Here is an 18,931-nt window from a genome sequence, read left to right as displayed (position 1 = left end):
GTATTCCATCACATTCATATACCACAACTTGCTGAACCATTACCCAATTGATAGGCATCCTCTCAATTTCCAATTCTTTGCCACCACAAAAAGAGCTGCTATGAATTATTTTTGTACATGTAGGTCCTTTTCTCATTTGTATAATCTCTTTGGAATATAGCCCTAGAAGTGCTATTGCTGGGTCAAAGGGTATGCACATTTTTAAAGCCCTTTGAGTATAGTTCCAAATTGCTCTCCAAAATGGTTGGATCATTTCACAACTCCATCAACAATGCATTAGTGTTCCAGTTTTCCCGCATCTTCTCCAACATTTATCATTCTCCTGTTTTGTCATGTTGGCCATTCTGATAGGTGTGATGTAGTACCTCAGAGTTGTTCTGATTTGCATTTCTCTAATCAATAGTGATTTAGAGCATTTTTTCATATGACTATAGATGACTTTAATTTCTTCATCTGAGAACTGTTTGTTCATATCCTTTGACCATTTATCAATTGGGGAATGGTGAATAATAACTTTTAAAAGAAAATCAAAGGAACTTACTTTCCCAAGATTTAGACTGGCCTCCAGATTCAGACTAAAACATTATATACTGGTTTTTGTACATTCCTGAGTTGGTAGTCATTGTCTCTTAATTGGAGAAGGACAGCTAATGATTTCTGGTATGGCCACTTACCATTCATTCAGCAATCCAGCAGTCAATATGTATTAAATGCTAATATGTAGCAAGTACTGTGGTAGACATTGGAGATACCAAGATAAATACACAATAGAGTGGAAGGCATGCTGGATTGTGGAGAAAGAGGAACTAGGTCTGAATCTTTTTGGACAAGTCACCTAACTCCCTTTGGCATCAATGCCCTCAACTCTCAATTGAGAAAGATGAACTACGATCTCAACAAAGAGTTTTCCAGCTCTAAATCTATGGTCCTTTAAGAACCAGATCCCTGTAAAAGAAATTTAGGATAGCATTGCCACAAATTGGCCAAGAGAATTGTAGCTACTCCTAGCCTCCCTAAACATGTACTATGTGTTTTATGTAGTTTTACTGGAGTGTCCAGTTTTTAAGCATATGCATTCTTCTAGCACAATAATATACTGGGCCCTTTAATACAGTGGGCAATCCTGAATTAGAGAGAAGATGCTTACACACTTCCCAGGACACTGAAAATGAGCTGAGTCATGTTAGTTAATTGTGGTCTGAACTGTTAGCATTAATACACCTTAGCAATTAGACATTTACCATGGGAAGGGCAATAGTACTACCTTACTGTAAACCAAATGCCTCCATTGAAAAATCCATGTATTCAAAGAGTGGACCCTTGGGGAAAGGGGGTGGGAATGGTGAGGAATTAAAACTGGATACTGTACTAGAATATCCTCTGATATTAAGCTTAACAAAATTATACTAAATCAGATAGAAAGCAGAAGCTGTTTCTCAGTGCTAAAAGAACAAGTAATTTGGATTTATTTTGGTCATTTGAAACACTTGCAATTTCCTTGAGAACCCTGAGTTCTGAAGGCTGCTGGATGAGAAAACATCTGTGGGTGTGCGAATTCTAAGCAAATCTGGCTTTCCAGGAATTGAAAAATGTGTTCTACTATGCGGCTCTTGGGAAAGTAAATTCTATTCTGCTGACTGCTCATAAGTGACTAATTATAGAGTTGGCTGAATGTTGGCTTTCCAGTTTCCACACATAGTCCTGGAAGTCCTTATCTCCTAGAACAAAGGGTGAGAACATGAAAGGAAGCCTTTACAATTTCAGTAATTACTAGCCTGAGAAAAAACATGTCTGGTCTCACCTCTCATTGACTAGTCTCCAATAACAATTGAAAATGGGAAACAGGCACCCTTGCACTGTGGATCTAAAAGCTTCCCAAAACACTTGGCACCATACAAGGAAAAGACTCCTTGGATATCTCCTCTTATGCCAGTACATATGCAAATATTCTTCAACTGTATTAGAACTTGTGAGAGAAAAGGTAAGTTTAGGTTCTTTGCACGTGGACTTGTATTAAGGACTCCTGCATGGAGCTACATGTAAAATTCCATACTCTTTCTCTCCTATCTATTTTGAAATGTCCAGTGGAGCAAAATGGAATGCTTTGAGAAATAATAGAAAGAAGGATCTGGGCTTTGTTGAATAGTAACTGGTTCTATACTAGAAGATTTTTTTTCTAAAATACCACTTAGAGAGAAGGTCAAATTTCTTATTTCATTGAAGAAAGCATTACTGGGTGAGCTGATCAATAGAGGAATGGAAACATTTAGTAATACGTTTGTGTTTTGTTATTACAGGGGCCTCCAGGTTTGCCAGGACTGAGAGGTGATCCAGGAGCAAAGGGAGAGCCTGGAGAGATTTACTTTGATGCAAAACTCAAAGGTGAAAAGGGAGAGCCAGGTTTTCCAGGACAACCAGGTGCCCCAGGAAGGGCAGGAACACCTGGAAGAGATGGCCATCCTGGTCTTCAGGGCCCCAAAGGCTCACCGGTATATTTATTTCCATATTTTATGCACTTTAATTTGGAGCAAAGGAAAATAAAGAGATTTATAATTTGAATAATTATCTATTTTTAGTAAATAATTTGGTTAGTGTTCAGACATAAAGTTAGTGTCAAACCTACTAAAATTAATGTCAAGTCTATAACAGTTGTGAAGGAGAAAATGGTGATAATGATGATAGATTGCATGCTGAGGATTAGGGAGCAGGTCCTAGAAAATTATGATTTCGGGGAGCATAAATGATTCTAGGCATTTGATTGAATATTAAATTCAAGTACTGATACACTATTTTTGGAAACATTTAGGAATATTTTCTCACTAATTAGGAAAAGCTCTGTGGGGCTAGAGAATCAATCTGGGCTAGAGAAACATAGATTAATCTTATGCCTTCAACTCTCAATTAAACCTGATAATAGAAGGATGTTGGTTTGGGGTGGGGAGGAAGGATGGGCAGATAAGTTTAGGATACTTATTTACCAAAAAGATTATGAAATGAACATGTATGATAGATAATTATCTTTTTATTAAAGGGTTCAATAGGACTAAAAGGAGAACGTGGTCTCCCTGGAGGAGTTGGATTTCCTGGGAGTCGTGGTGACATGGGCCCCCCTGGCCCACCAGGATTTGGCCTGCCTGGTCCAGTTGGTGACAAAGGGCAAGCAGGTTTTCCAGGAAGCCCTGGGTCACCAGGCCTCCCAGGTAAGTAGTTGTAACACATGAAGTGTTGAGAAAATTACCATATGTATAGTATATTAGAATGAGCAATGAATTATAACATGCTTGTACTCCTAGTTTTGCTTCTGTTATGACTATTGACAAATTTTTGGCCTCTTCAGCCCTCAGTTTCCTCATCTGTAAAATGAGTGGATAGGAATAAATTACCTTTGACATCTCTTTCAGTTTTAAAAATTTTGGAAGTCTTTGTTCTTTATGTAGCTGAAGGAGGCTACCTCTCCAACTAGAAATCATAGGTTGGGACTTCCAGAGGGAACACCTGCTACCTTAGGTTCAAATGACAAGCCCTCTGGGTCTGTGCTCTTGAAATTATAACTCTTTGTATCTTTATTGTTTATTTTATTTTATTTTATTTTTTTTTGGTGAGGCAGTTGGGGTTAAGTGACTTGCCCAGGGTCACACAGCTAGTAAGTGTCAAGTGTCTGAGGCCGAATTTGAACTCAGGTCCTCCTGACTCCAAGGCCTAAGATTTATCCTCTGCGCCATCTAGCTGCCCCTAACTCTTTGTATCTTCAATAGCCAGTGGACACAATTAGCTCAAAGCAAAGTCATTTACCAAGATGGCATAGTAAGAAGGTGGCTATAATATATTCCTCTCATAAACCTAGGGTACACTATCCCATAAATGTATACGATGTTTATAGGAAGAGTGGACACACTCATAGAGAACACATATGCCTAAGGCAGGCCACACTTCTGGTACTATAGGCCCCTGGTATACTTTCTCTTCTTGTGGTATCCATTTGCTGCTACCCCAGGGTACATCTGCTCTGGGAAGGATGCTCAGCTGGAATCCCTGAGTATGCTACTCTTTACAGTTCCCAAATGTCAGAGCTAATTAGCCCTTGAATCCATTGTTGGCTCTGTTCTCTGTTGTCAGGGTCATTCTCTTTCATGATGTTTGAATATTGCCATGATCAAAAAAGAGCCTAGACATTGCATTTTAAGAAATTATTTAAAAAAAAAACTGTCCCAATATCTCAGATCCAGAGGGTAAAGTAGAAACTGAAAGAATCCACTGATCACTTTCTGAAAGAAATCCCAAAATGTAAACTCTCAGGAATATTATAGTGAAATTCTAGAACTCCCAGGTCAGGGAGAAAATATTGCAAGCAACCGGAAAGAAACAATTCAAGTATCATGGAGCCACAATCATGATAACACAAGATTTAGCAGCTTCAACATTAAAGGATCAGAGGGCTTGGAATATGATATTCTAGCCCGCAAATTCCAGTGGTATATCCAAGAGTCACCTACCCAATAAAACTGTGTGCAATCCTTCGGGGGAAAAAAATGGATATTTAATAAAATAGAGCACTTTCAAACATTTCTGATGAAAAGACCAGAATTCAATAGAAAATTTGATTCTCAAATATGACTCAATAGAAGCATAAAAAAGGCAAATATGAAAGAGAAAGCATAAGGGATTCAATAAGGTTAAGCTGTTTAAATTCCTACATGGGAAGATATTTGTAATTCCTAAGAATTTTGTCATTATTAGGGCAGTTAGAAGGAGTACATGCATATCTCCTTTTATTATGCTTCACTTTATTGTGCTTTGTAGATATTGCATTTTTAAAAATATATATATAATTTATTTACAAATTGAAGGGTTTGGACAACCCTTGACTTGAACAAGCCTATCAGTGCCATTTTTCCAGCAGTACAAGCTCACATCATTTCTCTGGGTTACATTTTGGTAATTCTCACAATACTTCAAATTTTTTCATTGTTATTAATCTGTTGTGGTGATCTGTGATGCTACTATTGTAATTGTTTTGGATCTTCATGAATTGTACCCATATAAGGTGGTGCACTTAACTGATAAATGGTGTGTGTGTTCTGATTACTCCATTAGCAGGCTGTTTCTTCATTTCTCTCCCTTTCCTCAGGCCTCCCTGTTTCCTGAGACACAACAATATTAAAAAGAGAGAGAGAGAGAGAGACAGAGACAGAAAGAGAGACAGAGAGAGAGAGAGAAGGATAAAACAGGGAAAATAGGATGGAGGGAAATACACAGTAATCATAACTGTGAATGTGAATGCAATGAACTCACCCATAAAGTTTAAGTAGATAGAAGAGTGGTTTAAAAACCAGAATTCAACAATATATTGTTTACAAGAAACATATTTGAAACAGAGAGACACACAGGGTAAAGGTAAAGGGCTGAAGCAGAATTTATTATGCTTCAGTTGAAGTAGAAAAAAACAGGAATAGCAATCATTATCTCAAACAAAGCAAAACAAAAATAGATCTAATTAAAAGAGATATGCAGGGAAACTACATTTTGTTAAAAGGAAACATAGACAATGAGATAATATCAATACTAAACATATGTGTACTAAATAACATCATCCAAATTCTTAAAGGAAAAGTTAAATGAGTTACAGGAAGAAATAGACAGTAAAACTATACTAGTGGGGTACCTCAACTTTCCTCTCCCAGAACTAGATAAATCTAACCCAAAAATAAAGAAGAAAGAAGTTAAGGAGATGAATAGAATTTTGGAAAAGTTAAATATGATCGATTTCTGGAGAAAACTGAATGGGAATAGAAAGGAATATACCTTTTTCTCAGTAGGTCATGGCACCTACACACAAACTGACCATATATTGAAGCATAAAAACCTCACAGCCAAATGCAGAAAAGAAGAAATAGTAAATGCATCATTTTCAGATTGTAATGAAATAAAAATTATATTCATTGAAGGACCATGAAAAATAGATTAAAATTTAATTGAGAACTAAATAATCTAATCCTAAAGAATGAATGAGTCAAAGAACAAATCACATAAAACAATACCTTCATTAAAAGGATTACAACAATTAGACAACATACCAAACTTTATGGGATACAGCCAAAACAGTACTTAAAGGGAATTTTTTTTAATCTCTATATACTTACATCAATGAAACAGAGGAGCATATCAATGAATTAGGTATGCAACTAAAAAAAAAACCTAGAAAAAGAACAAATTAAAAATCCCCAACTAAATACCAAATTAGAAATCCTGAAAATCAAAGGAGAGATTAATGAAATTAAAGTAAGAAAACCATTCAACTAATAAATTAAACTAGAAGCTAGGTTTGTGAAAAAAACCCCAATAAAATAGATAAACCATTAGTTAATTTGATTAAAAAGCAGAAGAAAGCCAAATTACCCCATCAAAAATGGAAAGAGTAAATTCACTACTAATGAAGATGAAATTAAAGCAATTATTAGAAACCATTTTTGCCCAGTTATATGCCAATATATCTAACAATCTAAGTGAAATGGATGAATATTTACAAAAATATTAACTGCCCAAATTAACAGAACAGGAAATAGAATACTTAAATAACCCTATCTTAGAAAGAGAAATTGAACAAGCCATCAATGAGCTCTTTAAGAAAAAATTCCCAGGACCAGATAGATTCACAAGTGAATTCTACCAAACATTTAAAGAACAATTAATTCCAATACTGTGTAAACTATTTGGGAAAATAGGCAAAAAAGAAAGAGTTCTACCAAATTCCTTTTGTGACACAATGTGGTGCTGATACATAAACCAGGAAAAGCAAAAACAAAGAAAGAAAACTGTAGACCAATTTCCCTAATGAATTTTGATGCAAAAACTTTAAATAAAATGCTAGCGAGGACATTATAGCAATATATCATAAAGAACATACACAATGACCAGGTGAGATTTATCAAAAGAATGTGAGCTGGTTTGTTATGAGGAAAATTATCATCATAATTGACCAGATCAATAACAAAACCAGCAACAACAACAAAAAAAAACCACGATTATCTCAATGGATACAGAAAGAGCTTTTGACAAAATACAATAGTCATTCTTATTAAAAAAAAACACACTAGAAAGCATAGGAGTAAATGGAGCTTTCCTTAAAATGATAAGTAGTACCTATTCAAAACCATCAGCAAGCATTATCTGTAATGGGAATAAGCTAGAAGCTTTCCCAATAAGATCACAAGTGAAGCAAAGATGCCCATTATCACCACTGTTGTTCAATATTGTACTGGGCATTATCACCACTATCATTTGGTATCGTACTAGAAATGTTAGCTGTAGCAATAGGAGAAGAAAAACAAAGGAAGTAGAATAGGCAAGAAGAAAGAAAACTATCACTCTTTGAAGATGGTATGATGGTATACTTAAAAAATCAACTAAAAACCTAATTGAAGTAATCAACAACTTAAGCAAAGTTGCAGGCTTTAAATTAAACCCACATAAATCACCAGAATTTCTGTATATTACTAACAAATTCCAGAGGCAAGAGATAAAAAGCGAAGTTCCACTTAAAATAGCCATAGACAATATAAAATATTTGAGAGTCCATCTGCCAAGATGAACCCAGGAACACAATTACAAAACTTTTTATACAAATAAAATAACATCTAAACAATTGGAAAAATATCAATTGCTAATGGGTAGGCTGAGCCAATGTAATAAAAATGACAACAAAAATTATTTTATAGAGCTAGAAAAATAATAACAAAATTCATCTGGAAGGACAAAAGATCAAAAATATTAAGGGAATCAATGGGGAAAAAATGTGAAGGAAGGTGGCTTACCAGTACCAGATCTCAACCTATATGACAAAGAGGTAATCATTAAAATAAGAAAATCCTAAAAGAGGTCACAAAGAGTCAGACATGAGTGAAATGACTGAGCAACAACAAAGTCATTGAAACAATTTGGTAATGGCTAAAAAGATCAGAGATGAATCAGTTAAATAGATTAGGTACACAATACACAGTAGTAAATGACCAGAGTAACCTAATGTTTGATAAAAACAAAGATCCAAACTTTTGGGAGAAGAACTCATTATTTGACAAAAGTTGCTAAGAAAATTGGAAAGCAGTTTGGCAGAAACTAGGTATAGACCAACTTTTCACAACTATATAAGATCAAAATTAGTACATGATTTAGAAATGAAGGGTACTACCATAAACTGGGGAACATGGAATATTTTACTTACCAGATCTATGAATAAGGGACGAATTTATGACCAAACAAGAGGTATATATTTGCCCTGTACTATAGAGCATTATGAAATATAAAATGGATAATTTTGATTATATCAAAAAGTTTTTGCCCGAACAAAACCAATGGAGCCAAGATAAGGGATTTTGAAAACTGGGAAAAAATCTTTACAGCAAGTTTCTCTGATAAAGACTTCATTTCTCAAATATATAAGAATATATATATATATATACTATATATATAATATATAATGATAAATGATCATAGGGTATGAACAGGCAGTTTTCAGAAGAAGAAATCAAGGCCATCTCTAGTAATATGAAAAAAAGACTCTAAGCACTATTAATATCAATATAGTCTGCAGCAGGATTCAAAGGAATATATTGTTATTATTGGGTTAACTAGATGGTGCAGTGGATAGAGTATCGAGCCTGGAATCAGGAAGACTCATCTTCATGACTTCAAATCCGGCCTCAGATATGAGGGCAAGTCACTTAACCCTGTTTGCCTCAGTTCCTCATCTGTAAAATGAGTTGGAGAAGGAGATGGTGAGCTATTCCAGTATCTTTGCCAAGAAGACCCCAAAATGGGGTCATGAGGAGTCAAACATGACTGAAATGACTCAACAACAGCAAATCCTCTTCCTCCTCCTCAACATCATTCAGCAAAACATATAGGAAAGATACTTTGCCAAGCTCTGGAGATAGGTATAACACAAGTAGCTTTCAATCTGATGCAGAGGAAAAAATATTGAGTAAGGTGACACAGGGATAGGGAATCTACTTTTGATTTCACTGGTTGACGAAACTTCTTATATTCAGGAGCTGGTTAACACCTTCTCTGCAGCTTGAAGTTTTGAAGAATTGCCTAGAACACTGATAATTTAGATGACTTGTCTAGAGGCAAATAGCCAGTATATACATAAGGATTGACCCAGATCTTGTTGGGTCTCTGGCCACTTCTCTATCCATCACACAATACATTGAAAATATGTTCAGAACTTTCTAATGCAAGCTAATTAAGTAAGACGTTATATCTGGCTGGGTGATTTTTCTGGAATAGTTTTTCTTGTGGTAAGACTTGGATTTGTTTCTTTGTGGTCTTCTTAGGAATTCTCATGACAAAACAGAATTTTAAAATAAGTGGCCATAACCTTTAAAGTTTTGATGCAAATCACTTTGGGTATGTATTTCAAGGAAAAGGTTTTCTCTGAAAGATTTCAGAAAATTAGGGAAAAGAAATGGGGAAAATACAAACTAGATTTCACTATTGTTTTATAAATGAAATTAAATATTATATTTTAGATGGTACAAAGACACTGCAGTTGGCGTACAGAATCTTACAATTATATGCATTTCCATTTTTCTCAGGTCCTAAGGGTGAAGCAGGAAAAGTGGTTCCTCTACCTGGCCCTCCTGGGGCAGAAGGAGTTCCAGGGCCTCCAGGTTTTCCAGGACCCCAAGGTATTTTTAAAAATTTATACCTCTTTTAAAATTGAAGAATGACAAATTTCCAAGTTTAGCTTGGGTTGACTATTTGCTATTCTCGTTAAAGGTGACAGAGGTTTTCCTGGCACCCCAGGAAGACAAGGACCTCCAGGAGAAAAAGGTGCTGTTGGCCAACCAGGAATAGGGTTTCCAGGACCCCCAGGGCCAAAAGGTAAAAGTTTTAAATGGTAAAAAAGACCTTAACTGAAACTAAGAACATTGGGCTGGGAATTCTCTTATTGCCCATTCTACTAGCTGAGAAATCTTGTGTTTCTGTTTCAATTTCTCTGAATGTAAAATGATTTAATAATACCTAATAATTACCTTTCTTCCCCAGGAGTATCTTGTAGAAATAAAATAGGATCATAAATATGAAATAACTTTGTAACCTAGCAAAACTTCTTTATAAAGACATAAGGTTATCTCATAAGATAACTTTTTAAAAAGTGGTTTTAAGAGAAGTGATTTACAAGCATGTAGTGTGATAACCATAACTTTTTTTTGGTAATATTTTACTGTTCAGATGAGTAATTTTGATTGGAGGGGAGTTTGGATTTGGGGAGGGAAATCTGTGAATGAGATATAATGTAAAGTATGACCAGAAACATCACTAACCTGACATTCCCTATTGTCCTAAAAAAAACCCCAAAAGCAAAAAACAAAACCCTTTCTCCACAGGAAACTGTAACATAAAGAGAGGCAGGGTGGCATTTCTACGAATCTACAGGATTCTTCTTCTAGGGAGGCCAGGAAAGAGGGTCTAAATGGATACAGGGCTAGGAAGCTTATTTATGAAGAAAAGATTCCCAGTCTGACTGAGAGCTACCTATTCTCTCATTCCCACTGTGATCCCAATTGACCTGTGTTCATTTTTTTGAGAAACTGTAATATGTCTAATTGTAGCCATCTAGGATAAAGTTAGTCTTCTTTGGTAATTTAATTTACCTGCTCAGTAACATAACCTAGTCTACATGGCATGGATCAATTCTGTTCAAGGAATTGACCAGCATTAGTAAAGGCATTTTATCATTGGGAGCTCTCAATACCAATGTAATCAGTTTCAGTTCCATCCCCCTGAACATAATACCATTTGGCCAGGCTGTGCTCTAGTTTCCTAGCCATTAGGCCAAAGAGTAATAAAAATAAATGAAAAAATTTTTAAAAATTAACCTCTATACCTTTCACACCACTTTTCCCACACAAGCATAGAATCACATAGATCCCAGGCATCTTAATAGCCATATTATTAATACATTTCTAGAGCAGGGGATGATAAAGCTGTTTTGGCTTGAATATTACCAGAAAGGTTGAATTATGACCAGTTATTTTCAAGTGCAATGCCTGGTATGTTATTACATAGTAGATGTTTAATAAATTCTAGCTGACTGATACCTTACTACCCATTCTTCTGGCAGGCTTAAGTTAAAAGAAGGAAAAAATGGAGTTTGGGTGAAGGAGAATAGAAAAAAGAGGCATAATAAAGAGGGAGAAAAGAAAGAAAAAATAGATAGATTTGGGAAAAAAGAGATTTATGGATTGTAAAATGCCCATAACAGTGCCTTGGGAAACCCTCAGTGATACCAGCTGAATAAATTATCTGTGCTTGTTGCTTTCAAATAGTGGATTTCTGCTTAATCTTCTAGATAAGTTCAGGCCTAGTTCAGTAGGCCACAAAGCTATTGAATTGTTAATAACTTGCTTTATTCAATAGGTATTGATGGCTTACCTGGAGCTATTGGTCAGCCTGGAAATCCAGGTCGTCCAGGATTTGATGGTTTACCAGGAAATCCAGGTATTCCAGGACAAAAAGTAAGTAGTATTGCTCTTTCTTTTATTGTTTTTAAAAGTGTTTATGAGAGGGGCAGCTAGGTGGCACAGTGGATAGAGTACTGGCCCTGGACTCAGGAGGACCCAAGTTCAAATTCAGCCTCAGACACAAAACACTCACTAGCTGTGTGACCCTGGGCAACTCACTTAACCCCATTGCCTAGCAAAAAAATAAAAAAACAAAAAAAAAAGTGTTTATGAGAAAGGAAAAGTGCTAATGATAATATAGCTAAAGTTTTACCTCACACTTTTTCATTTGCTAGAGTTTCACTGTTTTGCTTCCAATCAAAGTGTAGCTTATCCATCTGACTGGCTTATCTACATGCATTACTTTTACTTTTATTTTTATTTTTATTTTTTTACCGGAAAGGAAAACAACGCTTTTGGGATTCTGAATTAGTTCCTTGACTGGGGAATATACTCTAGCCAGTGAATTCAGGATAAAATAACCCCTAAATATATTTTGATTTTGTAAACAACGACCTCTTCTCAAGAAAGTGAATGTAATCTTATGAATGAGCATGGACTAGGAGGTGGGAAATCTGGCCTATAGTTCTATCTTTGTTAGTAACTTTCTGAATGACCTTGGCCAAGTCACTTAACTTTTCTTGACTTCAGTTTTTTCATCTGTAAAGCTCTTTCTAGCTTCTTTCCATCTTTGATTCTTTAATTCTATAATTCATGACACATTTCCTTAGAAACTGCATAACCAGAGGGTAGAATTAAAATAGGAGCAGATTCTAGGATTTTAGAGCTAAAAGGGGTCTGGAAGGTCACTTAGTTCAATCCCTTCATCTTAGTGATAAAGAAACTCAGAGATAATGTCATTTGCTCAAGGTTATATAGCTACTAATTGACAAAACTCAGATTCAATCCTAGGCTGTCTTATTCCAAATTCAGGGTTCTTTCCATCATACGTTACTTTAGAACCTCAGAGCAAAGGACATATCTTACAAGGAAAAAGCTATTAAAATAATATTATATATGTCAGAAAACATAAAATTGATGTCAGAGAGTCTAAGAAAAGAAGGAATTTGTTGCAGGGTTAGGTTAGGTGACATGCTCAGGCTGAGAATGGAAACCTTTCTACTAGGACAGAGCAAACTCTTTGTCTTGAATCAAGGACACTAACCCTATTGCCCACACCACTCATGGCATCAGCCCTCAGGTAAACTGAGACAACCTCTCTGGGGTAGCCATAGTGTTAACTTTAGGGTAAGTGGAATGAGCAATGGACCTGGTTTCAGAGGACCTGGATTTCAATCCCATATCCACAACTTAGTATGTTTGTGACTTCGGACAAATCACTTTACTTTTGTGGGCCTAATTTCCTGATACATAAAAGTTGGGGTATGAACTAGATGATCCCCTAGTTCCCTTCTAGCTCCAGGGCCTATGAATATCCTTTTGACTCTTCTTTTTCTAAAAGAACCAGTTCAAGTTGATCTTATTTAGGTATAGAATGGAGTAGTTGGCCTCTGACCCTTCTAACTCTCAGACACCCTGATTTCTGAGGCAGCTAATGAATAGAGTACTGAGCCTGCATTAAAAAAGACGTGAGTTCAAATCAGCCTCAAACTCACTAGTTGTGTGACCCTGGGCAAGTCACTTTAACCTCTGTCTGCGTCAGTTTTCTCAACTGTAAAATAGGCCATTAATAGTAGTACCTATCTCCCAGGGTTGTTGTGGGGATCAAATGAGATAATATTTGTAAAGAGCTTAGCACAATGTCTGGTATATAGTAGGTGCTTAATGAATGCTTGTTTCTTTCCTTTCTTGATTTCATGAGCTTTATTACCTTGAGTGTCAGGTTTAGTAGTTACTGCATGATTGAAGAATCTTTCCACCCTAGAAATAATTTCCCTATCAGCTTGCTATGCCTGAAATACCTGGTAGAGATAACACAGTAGCAGGAAGGGATTACTCACTGTCAAATCGATCAATCAACAATTATCTTCCTGTTAGGATACTAGGTACTGGATAGATGTATGGAAGAAGGTACAAGAAGAAAAAACTGCAGACCGAAGACAATAAATTTTACAAATTTGCCTAGGTTTCCACCATGTTTACTTTTAGGCAAGCTAAGAGGCATAGTTAGTAGAGTGCTAGGCTTGAAGACAAGAAGCCTGGCATTCAAATTCTTCCTCAGACATTTACTAACTGTGTCACCCTGGGCAAGTCATTTAACCTCTATCTGTCTCAGTTTCCTTAAGTGTAAAAATGGGGATAATAATAGCACCCACCTCCCATGGTGTTGTAAAGATCAACAGAGATAATTTGCAAAGTGTTCTGCAAACCTTATGTTGCTAGATAAGTGCTACTTGCTATTATTATAATTATTATATATAATATAACACATTATATTATATATAATTATATTACACATAATTACATTACATTATATATAATTATATTATATATTATATATATACATATATATATATAAAACACCACATAATGGGGAATTTTTGTCCCACAGCTTCAACTAGAAGGCATCCTTGGTTCCTTTCCCATAAAGGATGACTCTTTTACAACTCAATTTCTTCTTGAGCACAGGGACTGTCATTTTCCATTTTTAAACTCTAGTAGGACAGGATCTTACAAATAAGGCATCTAGATGGGACAGTGGATAGAATGCAGCTAGGTGAGGCAATGAATAGAATACTGGGTCTGGAATCTGGAAGACTTATCTTCCAGAATTCAAATCCAGCCTCAGATATTTACTGGCTGTGTGATCCTGGAAAATTAATTGTAGAAGAAAATGGCAAACCACTCCTGTATCTTTGCCAAGAAAATCCCAAATGGGATCATGAAGAGTTGGACGTGACTGAAAAACTAATGACCAAGGTGGTGCAGTGGATAGAGCACCAGCCTTGGAGTCAGGAGGACCTGAGTTCAAATCCAGCCTTAGACACATAATACTTCCTAGCTGTGTGACTCTGGGCAAGTCACTTAACCCCAATTGCCTCACTTAAAAAACAACAACAACAACAACAAAAAAAACTACTGACCAAGAACATATTTTAAATGCATATGCTTTCTGAATATTTGTTGAATTTACTTACATTGAAGGTACTTTGTTTATCAGTGGAAAGAGCAGTGTAATTTGTCTTGAAAGAAGGCTGAAGATGAGTCCTATCAGCATTTTTAAAAAAGAAACCTACCCTTTACATTCTTCACTGAGGACTTGGAAGAGAGAGAGAGAAAAAAAGAGAGAGAGGGAGAGAAGGAGAGAGAGAGAAAGAGAGTGAGAGAGAGAGAGAGAGAGAGGGGGAGAGAGAGAGAGAGAGGTAGACAGACAGAGAAACATGGAGAAAGAATCATAAGTTCACAGTCTTGAATACAATCCTCTTTTATTTGTGTATTAAAATGTTCATGTTTGTTAGTGTTTATTAATTTTTAAAAAATGAGTGTGTACTGAACTTGTGAACTTGATTGTGTCCCAACATGCTTTTCTGGACCTAGAGCTCCTAAAGTCTTCATGGTGGACCCAAATAAGTGACAAAATGCAAAATTACTGCTTTCTGGCTAGTGAGCTGATGCCTTCTTAATAAAAGGGTAATGTTCAGACCACAGGGAAAGTCTGAATACCTTGTTACATTTGTTATAAATTGAGCTTGCCTTCTCACTTTTTTTTTTTTCGTTTTAATATCAAGGGTGAGCCTGGAGTGGGTCTACCAGGCCCCAAAGGATCATCAGGTCTTCCTGGCATTCCAGGCCTTCCTGGCGAAAAGGGAAATGTTGGTAGCCCAGGCATCCCAGGAGAACATGGACTTATAGGGCCACCTGGGCTACAAGGACTCAGAGGTAATGTTTTCAAAGAAAAAATTCCAGCTGACCAAAATGAATTCCTTTCCTGAAATTGCCTGTCTGTGAGTGGGAAGCAGGAGGTTCCTGATGCAAGGTAATTAGTTCACAATTTTTGTTTCTTCTGTTTAGGTGACCCAGGGCTTCAAGGAATCCAAGGTCCAAAAGGTGCCCCTGGTGTTCCAGGAATAGGCCCTCCTGGAGTTATGGGACCCCCTGGAGGACAGGGACCACCAGGATCAACAGGTAATTCAGGGTTCCCTGTGCTGTCAATAGTTGGGAAAAAGATACTGTAATATCAGTGAAAGAAGGGATAGGAATAAACCTAAATAACATGTTGGGTGAGACAGGATTTGAAGAAAGCACTTTTTTTCATTTTTCTTTGTAATTTTTATTTTTCAAGTAACGAGTATTTTTTAACTCCCCCCATACATTATTGAACAAATAAAAAAAGCCTGAAAAACAAATCTTTTAAAATTTATTTTAAATTTAAATTTTATTTTAAAAATTAAAAAAAAATAGTTCAAATCTGACCTCAGACACTTGACACTTACTAGCTGTGTGACCCTGGGCAATTCACCCTTTTAGATTTGCAGTTTATTGTTATGTTGATCAGAGTTATAAAGTCTTTCAAAGCTGTTTTTCTTTATAACATTGTCAATGTATAAATTGTTCCCCTGTTCTGCTCCCTTTGATTTGCATCATTTCATGAAGGTCTTTCTAGTTTCCTCTGTCATTTCATATGGCACAATAGTATTCTATCGTATTCATATTTGGACCTTTTCTTCTTTCTTTGATTTCTTTGAGTGGTATAGTCGGGTCAAAGGAGATGAACAGTTTGGTAACTTTCTAGGTATAGCTCCAAATTGCTTTCCAGAGTCGTTGGACCATTTCACAGCTCCACCAATAATGTACTAGGAGAATAATTTCAATTTGTAGAAATAGTTTAATTGGTTATCTAAGTGAGTGTTCCTTCTCATGTGCTTGTGATACATGTCATTAGGAGAATGAGTAAAACATCCTTGACTTTTTATCCTATCTTTAACATTTTTGTAATCAAATGCAAGTGGATTCTCTTTATTACTTCCTTAGTGATGGTGTTAATCAGTGCCTGATTCGAATTAGGGTGATGGCTTATGAACAGAAGCAATCTCTAGCTCCTTCAGTAATTTTATAATAAAGAGGGGCAGGATAGTGGGAATCCATGGGTAATTATTTGTTGATAATTAGTTTTTAGCTCAGCTCCCTCTGCTGGGGCTATAGTAAACCTTAGGTTAATTATACTTAATAGGGACATGCATGCTTTCTTATAGAGTTCACCAATTAAAAATTGAATGTCTAGCAAGCTGTTCTTTAATTATACAAGTTAAGATTATTGGCTTTTTGCCTTCCTTCAGGTCCTCCTGGAATCAAAGGAGAGAAGGGTTACCCTGGATTCCCAGGATCAGATATGCCAGGACCCAAAGGAGATAAAGGAAGTCCAGGTCTTCCTGGCTTAACAGGCCAAATCGGGTTACCTGGACCTCCTGGCACACAAGGAACTCCTGGACTTCCAGGCTTTCCAGGTAAGTCATGTTTGTCAACTCTTCTCCCTCCCAAAAATTATTAAGTGAAATGATACCTATTTGCCTCAGGGCCAGGTGAAGGACTGTCAGGTAGGTGCAAATATGGAATAACATGAACTCTTCTTTTCCTTCACTCATAGGTCCCAAGGGAGAAATGGGAGTAATGGGGACCCCTGGTCAGCCAGGTCCTCCTGGACCAGTGGGTACTCCAGGATTCCAAGGAGTAAAAGGTAAGGCTCGTCAACAACTACAAAAAATGTCGGGGCTCTGGATTTTGATTTCTTAATGACTTTTTAAAAATAGTTGAAGTATACAGTTATTCCTTCCCCATTGCAACTTCCCCCATCGAGGTCGTGTGTCGGCATAAGAAATTAAATGGGAATTTTTTGGAAGTTTTTCGAAAGCCAAAGATGACACACAAAGGCCAGTCAAAAAAGAAAAAGTTCAGAAACTCAGAAATGCATGAAATATACGTATAGTATTATATAATATCAACCCAGATTTTATAATAAGGTACTGTAAACACCCTATAAAAGAAAAAGAAAAAATTCAGACTTCTTCTCTGGTTCAAAGGGAGGGTCAAAAACTTTTATACAGATTTTTGAGGTTGCAGGGGTGCCATGCCCTTAACCACCAGGATGTGGAAGGAATAGCTATAGTCTCATAGAGTCACAGAGTCTGAAGGCACTGTGAAGATCATCAGGCCTGATCTCCTGCCCAGTACAAGAATCCCATCTACAATATCTTAGAGGGAAGAAATACTTCATTTCAAGAGGTGGCCTCTGTGTGTTGGTGGTGGTATCCTGAGGGGACAATTTAAGAAGCACAACAATTGCCTGGGGTAATTTATAATCCAATTATGAGTTTTGTATAGAAACTGAGCACACAGAATCAACTGAACTCTGTCATGCAGATCTAAGAGAAGATAGGTTTGTTGGGAGCATTTATGTGCTGTTCTGTTCTCTGATCATTCAAATGCATCCTGATAAAAGGAATTCTCTGAATCCTATGGCTTTCTAAGAAGTTTATAGATGAGGTTTTTTTCCTTTGAAAACAATTTTTTTTTCAAATAATGTTTTTGATTTTCTTCATTTTCTAGAAACTCAGTTTTTAAGTAGAAAAGTATTTTTCAAGGTTACCAAAAAAAGCTATTTTTGACAGTAGAAAAATAGTGTTAAATAATCTTTCAATAGTTCCTTAAATTTTAATTTAGTAAGCTTTTAATAAGTTAGATATAGAAATGAATGCTATGGATATTTTAGGAAAGGAGATCAGAGCAAAGAAACTAATAAACCAATTCATTTCTATGAACGTCTTATACTTCAGTAATGTTAAGTAAATGAATAGGGACAGTGACTTTAACAAGCATTTCTACTGGGTCAACTTCTCCTATAGAACCTGGTTATTATGTAGTTATTATATTCAATCCAAAGTTTCTTCAATATATGTGCTCTATCCACTGACATATGTTGCAATTTTCCTCATATCATTATTGGTCAGTCTTTATGAATTACTGTGGCCAGAACATTCATGGCTAATCTTCTGAGTAGGGGCCTCTCTGAACTTAGCTAGTCTTTAGATGACATTTATATTAAGACTTGCCAAACCTTGTACTTCACTGAGACTTTGAGAACCTGAGATAACCACTATGCCATAAGGAAGCATGAATGGAATGGAATAGGACAGAATGGATCAGATACAGACAAAATAACTAGTAATTAAATATTATATAATGCAAACTTATTGAGGCAGCTAGGTGGCGCAGTGGATAAAGCATTGGCCCTGAAGTCAGGAGGACCTGAGTTCAAATCTGACCTCAGACTAACCATTTGACACTTACTAGCTGTGTGACCCTGGGTAAGTCACTTAACTCCAATTGCCTAAAAAAAAAAAAATTAAAAATTAATTAAATAAATAAATAAATAAATAAATAAAGCTTATTCTATCACACACTTGCAGATGAATACATTAGCCTACAAGTGTGTGTCTTTCCAACACTGGGAAGTATCTTTAGCCTAATTC

The 18,931-nt window shown here is 36.2% G+C and overlaps 1 protein-coding gene across 1 annotated transcript in view; it reads left to right on the top strand.

The window, feature by feature from the left end:
• LOC114046113 (collagen alpha-1(IV) chain-like) overlaps positions 1 to 18,931 on the top strand; it is a 204,058-nt gene that overhangs the window by 143,442 nt on the left and 41,685 nt on the right. Inside the window, exons 25-33 of the mRNA XM_027866369.1 lie at positions 2,298 to 2,489; positions 3,032 to 3,200; positions 9,594 to 9,686; positions 9,778 to 9,882; positions 11,422 to 11,519; positions 15,194 to 15,344; positions 15,477 to 15,590; positions 16,742 to 16,909; positions 17,050 to 17,139. Of these exons, the coding sequence (XP_027722170.1) occupies positions 2,298 to 2,489; positions 3,032 to 3,200; positions 9,594 to 9,686; positions 9,778 to 9,882; positions 11,422 to 11,519; positions 15,194 to 15,344; positions 15,477 to 15,590; positions 16,742 to 16,909; positions 17,050 to 17,139 (1,180 nt within the window). The remainder of the gene's footprint in view (positions 1 to 2,297; positions 2,490 to 3,031; positions 3,201 to 9,593; positions 9,687 to 9,777; positions 9,883 to 11,421; positions 11,520 to 15,193; positions 15,345 to 15,476; positions 15,591 to 16,741; positions 16,910 to 17,049; positions 17,140 to 18,931) is intronic.

This window comes from Vombatus ursinus, unplaced genomic scaffold (assembly GCF_900497805.2).
Source record: "Vombatus ursinus unplaced genomic scaffold, bare-nosed wombat genome assembly UNPS02014781.1, whole genome shotgun sequence".
NCBI classification, from domain to species: domain Eukaryota; kingdom Metazoa; phylum Chordata; class Mammalia; order Diprotodontia; family Vombatidae; genus Vombatus; species Vombatus ursinus.
Note: the sequence above shows the minus strand (reverse complement) of the source record. Positions and strands in the feature narration are given on the sequence as shown.